This window comes from Artemia sp. Qi Xiang Cuo, chromosome 13, assembly GCF_049724085.1.
Source record: "Artemia sp. Qi Xiang Cuo chromosome 13, ASM4972408v1, whole genome shotgun sequence".
Classification (NCBI taxonomy): Eukaryota; Metazoa; Arthropoda; class Branchiopoda; order Anostraca; family Artemiidae; genus Artemia; species Artemia sp. Qi Xiang Cuo.
Window position 1 is genome coordinate 36,776,883 of NC_142806.1, and position 9,533 is coordinate 36,786,415.

The following is a 9,533-nucleotide window of genomic DNA, read 5'->3' on the forward strand; positions in this document are numbered from 1 at the left end:
GGATGTGTTTGGGGAAAATGTGGGCGTACGAGGGGCTTCAGTTGCCCTCCAATCACTTTTGACTATACAACAGGGCACTAGCCCTATGAATTTACAATCGAAGGAGCCTTTTTTCAAGTTTTTATGACAAAGCTTTCAATAAAAACCTTATATGCCCCCAGGGCATTACTTATAACCCTTGCCCTGGAGACTGTGGGGGGATTGTTCTACTCAAAGATATAATTTCCAGCACTTTCAACTACGTTGAACAAAATGGCTATCTCAAAATTTTTATTGGATGTGTTTGGATAAATGGTGGGCGTGGAAGGGGTGTTAGTTGCCTTCCAATCACTTTCAACTATTAAAAAAGGGACTAGTCATTTCAGTTTCCAATCAAATGAGCCCTTTTTGAAGTTTCTACGACAATGCTTTCTATAAAAACCTTATATGCCCCCAGGGCATAAATTACAACCCTTGAACTGAGGGTTGTGGGGGGTTGCCATCCTCAGAGACCTAATTTCCAGGACTTTCAACTAAGTTGAGTAAAATAACTATCTCCAAATTTTGATTGGATGTGTCAGGGGAAAAGGTGGGCGTGAGAGGGGGGTTAGTTTCTCTCCAATAACTTTCGACTATTAAAAAGGACACTAGCCGTTTGGATTTCCAATCGAACGAGCCCCTTTTGAAGTTTCTACGACAAAGCTTATTGACACCTTATATGTCCCCAAGGCATAACTTATAACCCTTGCCCTGAGGGCTGTGGGGTGGATTGTCCTCCTCAAAAACATAATTTCCATCTGGAAATCAACTACGTTGAACAAAACGGCTATCTAAAAATTTTGATTGTATGTGTTTGGGGAAATGGTGGGCTTGGAAGGGGTGTTAGTTACCTTCCAATCACTTTCGACTATTAAAAGGGGCACTAGCTATTCCAATGTCCAATGAAATGAGCCCTTTTCGAAGTTTCTACGACAACTCCTTTTATACGAAGTGCCCTAGTTTAAAGGAAAAATAAAAATAAATAAATAATACATTGTGCCAACATCGGTCTTTACTTAGGCATCGCTATTGCGCTGCCTATGATTACTAAGAAATAGTGGTAGCTCTATTCTTGCTTTGAAAAGTGGAGCGTAGAAATATATACGTAATTGTGCCCAGAAAGGAGGGATTAAAAGGGATTTTTCAATTTCAGAGACAGACCTAAAGACCCATACCCCGTCTTTTCCATTATTAAAAATAAGAAAAAAAACAAAAAAAAACATAGTGCCTTAGAAGGACAAGTGCATCGTAAATGCAGCGACAGCTGCAACCTAGTAAAGGGTGAACCTTGGCCCATAGTGACCGAAATTTTAAAAACAAACTTTGAATTAATAATTGTCTACTGATAAAATATTGCCGTTTGCAGATGATTTAGGAATGGCAACTATTATTTCGATTGATCTTAACAGTAAAAGTCTATTGCTATAAGATTTATAGGAATTTCGAAAAAAAGCCTGAAAACCTTCAAAAATGCCATCGGCTCAAACTGAAAAGTATACCATTGGAATTGCCATGGCCAAATCTCCTTTACAGTAGAAATAAGTAAATGATCAACATCTTACAACAAAATCTTACAGTAAATTAAGTGATTAAAATCTTACAACCCATTGAAATCATTGAAGTATTCGCCTTTTTATGTCTCATAGACTACAAGCACAAGTACTTTTGTTAACAACAAGCATATTTTTATTCATTGTAATCTATTGGTAAGTTTTGGTGAAATTTCACCATTATAAAATAAAACCAAAAGATCCGATGTGCTCGGCTTGAAACAAATAAAAAAGCTGTGGAAGTGGCAAGTCCATTCAAGTCAATTCAGTATTTTCTTTTTTTTTAAGATTTAAGTTTACTCGTTACTTTCGTATAAATGTTGATTAAAAGAACTGTAATATTCAATACATACCTAAAATAGACGCCAGATTGTTTCAGATCTGACTCGCCTTCACCAATGGTTCCAATTTTGCATCGTGAATAAAATGGTGCTATGAAAGAAGGGTCGTTTTCCTTAGGCCAATTGATATTTGGGAATTTTAGAGGTGGTGCAGGAAAATAGTCCATGCCATCGCTGAAACTAAGATGACCGTGGAGAGATATCTAGAAAAGTTAGGGAAATCCCAATATGAAAACCATATAATTTGTCCTGTTCTAATTCTAGTTCTAACCAGTTTTTATAATAAATAATTATAACCAGCTTGTATAAAAGTGAACTTGTATAATATCCATATTACTGTTGTACGCTATGAATTTATTTTACTTTATCAATCTCATGCATCATTCAGATTTTATTAGTAAATCAGTTTCTTTATGCGTTCATTTAGGTTAAAGCAAATCAGGAAAGGAATAGGTTTCCCATGTAACTGAACCCTCGTTCATCTCAACCCCGTTCGGCTCAAAGTATTTAACTCAATCCTTGTTCAATTCAGCCTCATATCTTAACCCCTCTTAACTCAGCCTTCATTTAATTCAAACCCAATTCAACTCAACCCTATGAAACTCAACTCTACCCTTGTGCAATTTAATCTTCTTCAACTCTGCCCCACTTAACTTAAACTCCTTGTAATTTGACCTCTGTTTAACCCAACCCTATTTAACTCAACCCTGACGCAACTTAACCCCCATTCAAATCGACCCATTCACCTCAACCCTTCTTAAATCAACAATGTAAGAAGAAAATGTAACTCAGCACGTTTTGTCGGATGCTGAGTCGGAGGATATGGTCTTTTTCATTGGTAAATTCTTATGTAAGTTTCTTTTTATTTGCATTTATTTTTTTGTTCATGGCCAGAGCAAGAACATACTTGAATTTTACAGTTGCAGCAATAGCTGCAAACTTCAATTGGTGTTTCTGAATATAATAATTGCAACCATTATAATTGCGTCCTAGTCCCCGCCCCCCTAATGCAGTGGTTCCCAATCAATTTGTGGCTATGCCCTACATAGGCAATTCTAAAATCCCGATCCCCCCTTTGCCTTGTGATGCTTAAATTTTGTTATTCAAAATTTTACGCGTATTCACTTGAAAGAAGCGTAAACTGCCATTGACTTGAGTATTTTTTTTTCGGGCCGTCCTCTAGGCGTATTTTATGTTAATGAAAAATATTATCTATACCAAATACCTTTAATACAATGCATGACGTTATTACAATATTATCATGTATCTGTTTGTTCTTTAAATGCATGCGTTTATTTTTGTTCTTTTAATGCACGTGAATGTGACGTAATTCACATGAAAAAATTTTTTTTCATGATTTTGTTGTTTTGTATTATTTTTTTATACTTATTTCTCATCAACAATTCATTCCTAATGCCAAATAATGGAATTTGAATAAGTGTTGAGTTAAATAGGGTTTGAGTTGAATAGATGTTGAGTTAAATGGATTTCTGATTGTTTTTCAAAACATGGCCAGGTCTAACCAAAATGTGATATGGAATACAGACCCCATAAACCGACGATTTCTTGCTGTTAAATTGTACAAGCGTAAATTGATTGGTAGTGCCACGCTTTTTCTGTTTTTCTGTTTAAGAATCAAAATATCAGACAGTAATTTAAATTTTGGACAAAACTTGAATATTTGGTGATTTTTTCCCATGAACAGCAAGTTTGTTGAATAACTTCTTTATAGTATTCTTACTACAGGATTTCTGGTGGACGGAAAGGGGTATTATTGTTCACAAGGATGGAAAAATCTGCATGACTTTTGATTTTCTATGCGACTCAAGTGATCGCGACCTCTCCATATGGGTTTTCTGATGTTTAAATACATTGTGTGTATGTTTAAATACATTAAAACACTGTTTTTTTCTCCCCAGAGGTGATAATATCGAACAAATGATCGCCGAAGATCGGGAGAGGGCTCGTTTGATCAAAAATTAAAAGTTCTAGTGCCTTTTTTAAGTGACCAAAAAGTATTGGAGGGCAGTTAGCCACCCACCCACTCTCATTTTCCCCAAAGTCACCCGATGAAGATTTTGAGATAGCCATTCTGTTCAGCATAGTACAAAAATCTAATAAATGTGTCTTTGAGGATGACTTAATCCCGCAGATTCCCTGATGGAAGGGCTGTAAGTTATAAGCTTTGCCTGTTGTTTACATATAGCGATGGGGGGGGGGGGTTACCTGGGAGGATCCTTCCAAGGAGGAATTTTTCATGGGGGAAGGGAATTTTCTATGCAGGAGGAGCTTGATTTCCTAGCATTATTTAAAAAAAAACGAGCAGAAACTAAGTTTAAAAAACAGGTTTTTTTTTTAAACTGAAAGTAAGGAGCAACTTCAAAACTTAAAACAAACAGCAATAATTACGTATATGAGGGGGCTCGCCTTCTCGTCTATACCTCGCTCTTTACGTTAAAGTTTTTAGTTCTTTTAAAATAGCTATTTATTTTAATTAAACGCTCTTTGTGATTTAGGGGTCATTCCTCAAGAATTGGGACAAAATTTAAGCTTTAGCGTAAAGAGCGAGGTATTGATGAGGTGGGACCCCCCTCATATACGTAATAATTTCTCTTCGTGTTTAGTTTCAATGTTTCTCCTTACTTTTAGTTGAAAAAAATTTTTTTGTTTTTTTAATTTAATCTGCTATAAGAAGGTACTAAAACCATTATTCAGTCTTAGTCTACATGAAGGAGGATGAGATATTAACTGCTAACAAAAAAAAAGCCAAATTCCACATTTTTGTAGATTGAATCTTTGAGCCTCTACAGAAGTGTTCTTCGATATGCTGATTCTAATGGTGTACTTTTCATCAAGATCGCTTGACTTTTGGGGATGTTTCTCCCCATTTTCGAAAATCAGGCAAATTTTATCAGGCTCGTAAGCCTTGACAGGTAACATTTAACTTAATGAGTTTTATATTTGAAATAAAAAATAGCCAATTCATTAATGTATTGATTGTTTTCAAAACTCCTTCTTTTAGAGTTTTGGCTACTACTGGTCCGAGGAAATCCTTATTTAAAATTCGTAATCGTGAACTATTTGGTCAAGAAATTTATGAAACTAGATTTATGACAGAAGTTATACCAAATGAAGAAATATAGGTACATAACTTTTGACGGGTAAAATTAAACTTGATGAGTTTTATATATTTAGAATCAGCATGAAAGGCATTTCTTTTGATGTATTAATTGATGTCTAAACTTACGTTTCTTAGTTACTATTGGCCTGAATCACTCCTTACTATAGTTCGTTACCACGAACTATTTGATCGAGAGATTTACTAGTGGTCCGAGTCGTTCCTTATTACAGTTCGTTACTACAAATTATTTGATCGAGTGACTTCAGAAATAAGATTTACGAGAAAAATTATACAAAAAAGAAGGGAGAAAGATAAAGGAGGATAGAGATAGAAAATGAGGTAAAGGCCAATATAAATCACAATGAAGACCACTACATACTGATAACTACTTTCTTAGTAAGAAACAATTTTAGCTCAAAATGGTAAAACAAAATTAAAAATGATTTTCTTCGAGAAAAAAGGGTCTACCCTTGTATTAAGTTAAATTCCTTGCAAACAGAAATAGATCAGCTTCAGCTTTTTGATACAAAATTTTTCCGTGAGAAATTATATCTAGTGAAAGCCATGAAGTCCATCCAAAACTACCAGACATTTCACCAGTTTTGTAAAATTATTTTCTAGGATTCTGTGCATTTGTTAGATACGTAACTACACAAATTTCCAGAACAGTATATATTACATTTCTAAACTTTAAAAGAACCCACCAAAAGTACACAGCACAACCTTGCCTATTAGTTGTATATCTCAAGCTAATGTATACAAACTCTAAGATCAGATCAAAGTTAATAAAGTTTGCAAATATTTATTTCTACCCCTCCTCCCCCCAACCAACCTATCGTTCACAACATCGTTTTGGTTCAGCCTTGCTAATTTATGATACATTTAAAAGGCAGGAAGGAAAAAAAAAACCTACTATCCCAAGATTCGTCAATTCAGCCCGCTTAAAGACGAAGGAGACAACAAGAACTTACAATAGTATAGTTAAATCCAAATCCAAAGAAGGGCAATAAAAAACCCAAATTTTTGTGCAACTGAGCATTGTTGCTGTTTATGTTGGTTTGTAGATCCCCTGAGCCTCTATATTGATCCGTGTCAAAAAAGGGATAAAGAAGTTCAGCACGAATTTGTTCCAATCTTTCAGGTGAAATGTAGTAAGACTGGCTGGCAACTTGTCGAGCAGGCACTGCTTTAGGTGCTATTCTTGATTTCATAGGATCTAAAACAATAATTGTTTAATGTAGTCAAATCATATCTCAGCGATACATAATTGTAACAGTCAGTGAGATTAGCCTATTTGTCACAGAAAAATGATAAAATTAGCAATTTTGTCATATATCTAGTGTTTTGACCAAAACCGGTGGATGATAAACAGCCTAGCTTAGGGATACTTTAACTTGGAATGAAGATTAAAATAGAAATCAATCATATATATATATATATATATATATATATATATATATATATATATATATATATATATATATATATATATTTATATATATATTATATATATATATATATATATATATATATATATATATATATATATATATATATATATATATATATATATATATATATATATATATATATATATATATATATATATATATATATATATTTAGGGAAGTTAGTACTTACTTAATCCTTATGCCGGGATTGCACTGAGAGCGACATCAGTCTTCTACACGAGGGGCGGTCAGCACTAAGAGCCAAAATTCCAGCCGGGTTCATGAATTTTATTCTGTCTAAGTAAAATTCCCTAACTTTGAAGATAAACTTTTTAAAAATCAAATACTTCTGAATAACGATAGAACTTCATACTATTTCTTTGAAAACCTAAAAAAAAATTCTGTATTTCTCACATTTTTTTGGAAGATAATACCGTAAGTCCGTGTTTCGAAACACATAAGTTCATATTTTCGAAATTTTATGAAAATTTCAATTTTGATCTTTATTTATATTTTAGTCATTAAATGACATGAAAAGTAAGCAAGAAGACATGTACTTCTATATAAAAAAAAATGAAACTCTGCGCTTAAAAATCATTCCAATGTTGTCAATACGCATCGATTTCCTTGACACCTTAGAGATAACTATTTTTTTCAAGACAAGCTAGAACTTTGTTCACAACACAGATAGAAAGATCTTGACCTTTTAAGCGCTGGAGCTTACATTGTTTTTCCGTAACTAAAATCACTTCTAAAGTGTTTGAAGTTTTGTCTGAAGATTTTGATGTTTTCATTCTGTGAATTCCCTACATTTTGTCGAAGTAACAAATTCGAAGTCCCTACTTCGAAGCATAATATTTTAGAAATCAAATGACTTTCAAACTTCCGTATTTCTCATAATTCTTTTAGAAATAATACGTGAAATATGGATTTCGAAACAAAAGTTCTCATTTTTTGCTTTTTTTTCTCTAGAATTTTCAATTTTGACGTTTATTACATTTTAGATGTCTAATGCCATGAAAAGTGAGCAAGAGGCATGCAATCTTCTATATCTGAAAATGAACCGTACACTAAGAAATAAAAGCTTAAACAATGAACCGGTTCATGGACGTCTATTAACTGTAGAAAATAGTACACATTCTTAACACACGTGAAAAATGATTAATGTGGATACAGAGTTTGACGATTACCTCCTACGCACAGAACTTATCTCAGAAGTTCTCCAATTACACTTTGACCTTACAAAAAACAACTATAATGATCATAACTCATCTGCAAACCTGATGCGGAAGCATACCCATGCATTACCCGTGAAATATTGTTGCTCTGCAACTGTGATTCATGGGTAATAGTTGCTGTAATTCTCCGCAGTGATTTGACACAGAATTTCTAGTTTTTCCCCCGTTTATCACTTTTTACAATGATGTTTAAAAGAGTAACATATTTCTAATTAAGAAAAGGTCGTTAGAAGCCACTGTATATAAATAATAGATCTATATACATTATATTATCTATTATATTATCTATATACAGTGTTAGAAGCTTAGCAGAATCCTGAGCATAATTTTGGGATTGAAAATGCGCAAGATCTTAATTTGTAGTTTTAGTAATACTGGTATAACGACTGAAAGAAGAAAACAAAAGATAAGATAGCAAAAGCTGTTATAAATTGAGGACCAAGGAAAGTAAACACTAAAAGATGAAAAGACAATCCCAGGTAGCCTACCATCCTTTGGTATTGGCCTACAATTGGGGATAATGAGAAGGAAACACGTCAAGAAAGCAATTCTAACTTTATAATATTCAGACAAATGGTAGTTAACCCATTTTGAATGCGCTTTCACAATACTTAACTCCCCCATCCACTAATGTGCAAATATATAGTATCTATTTGTGGTTGAAAATACTAATTATATAAGTATATATTTCCCCTGCATTTTGCCAAGCGTCACTCTTGTTTCAACTTGATTATTCGCAAATTGAATTAGCGCTGACGTAATCAAGAAACAGAGAAAATTGATGGAAAATTTATCATTTGGGCTATATATTTGCTTATTCAGGGGGTTGGGATAAGATGTAGTGGAAGTACCTCCAAGATGTGTTAACTATAATTTTTCGTAAGAATTCATACCATAAGAATCTTTTTGCTTAACATGTTTCCTTCTCAATAGCCCCAATCGTATGCTAATACATATCTTTTGTAAAAAAAGAAGCTACTCTTATCTAAACAAGCTAAAAGGCTAAAAACAATTTTTAGTTTGAAATTAAGTAGTATTGGCGCATCATTCATTTTAGGAACTAGCCTAAATAACAACAAAACTCTTATGCTTCCCACTAAACACTCATTCTTAAAATAGTATATACTTCCTTGACAATTAAACCCCAGCCACTTCTTCTTTTGCCTGGATCATAGATATATGTTACTCTTTTTTTTTATTGCAGTTAGTTGGAAAAGGATTCTTATCCCAAAATTATCACGAACTTTTTTTCGAGGATTCACAATGCAGGGAAAATAATTTGTCACTTACCATAATCATTTTCATATAATTTTTCAAAGCCAACACTTTCAGCTTCTAGTTCAATGTCTTGAGCTTCAGCGACACATTTATTTACAGATAAGGTTTTAAAACACAATAAACATAAAGTAGCAGCAAGAAGTTTGTAAATTCTGCCCATTTTGGGCTGAGAATTAAAAAACACCGGTATAAATACAGTAATTCCACTTCTAGCTTAAAACTGACCAAATTATGCGCAATAATTTGACCGTTGCAAGATATGATAAGGAAGGCTAGAATAAACATTGCCAGTAAAATATTGTAAGTACAAAGATAAGGCGTAAAAAGTATTACGTGTACATTCTTTTGTTATGATTAACCTATTTCCGGGCAGATGCATTTATAATTATAATGAAATATATACAACATATTTTGAGCAGACACGTCCAAAATTTGGGGAGAGAGAGAGGGAGACGTTCAGCGCTTGCCTCCCCGAAATACAAAGAATTTACGATTTTCTGTGTATTTTTTATAATATTTTGTAATATGAACTTACT

The 9,533-nt window shown here is 33.4% G+C and overlaps 1 protein-coding gene across 2 annotated transcripts in view; it reads right to left on the reverse strand.

Moving 5' to 3' along the window:
- Window positions 1-9,216, reverse strand: part of mesh (sushi domain containing 2 mesh) — a 94,459-nt gene extending 85,243 nt beyond the window's left edge. Inside the window, exons 1-3 of one of the 2 annotated variants that reach the window (XM_089099462.1) lie at window positions 9,010-9,216; window positions 6,002-6,246; window positions 1,922-2,112 (exon numbers count right to left, since the gene is read on the reverse strand). In XM_089099462.1, the coding sequence (XP_088955588.1) occupies window positions 1,922-2,112; window positions 6,002-6,246; window positions 9,010-9,157 (584 nt within the window). In that variant the 5' untranslated portion in view covers window positions 9,158-9,216. The remainder of the gene's footprint in view (window positions 1-1,921; window positions 2,113-6,001; window positions 6,247-9,009) is intronic. The other variant, XM_089099461.1, reaches the window with a different exon arrangement.
- Window positions 9,217-9,533: the final 317 nt, after the last annotated feature.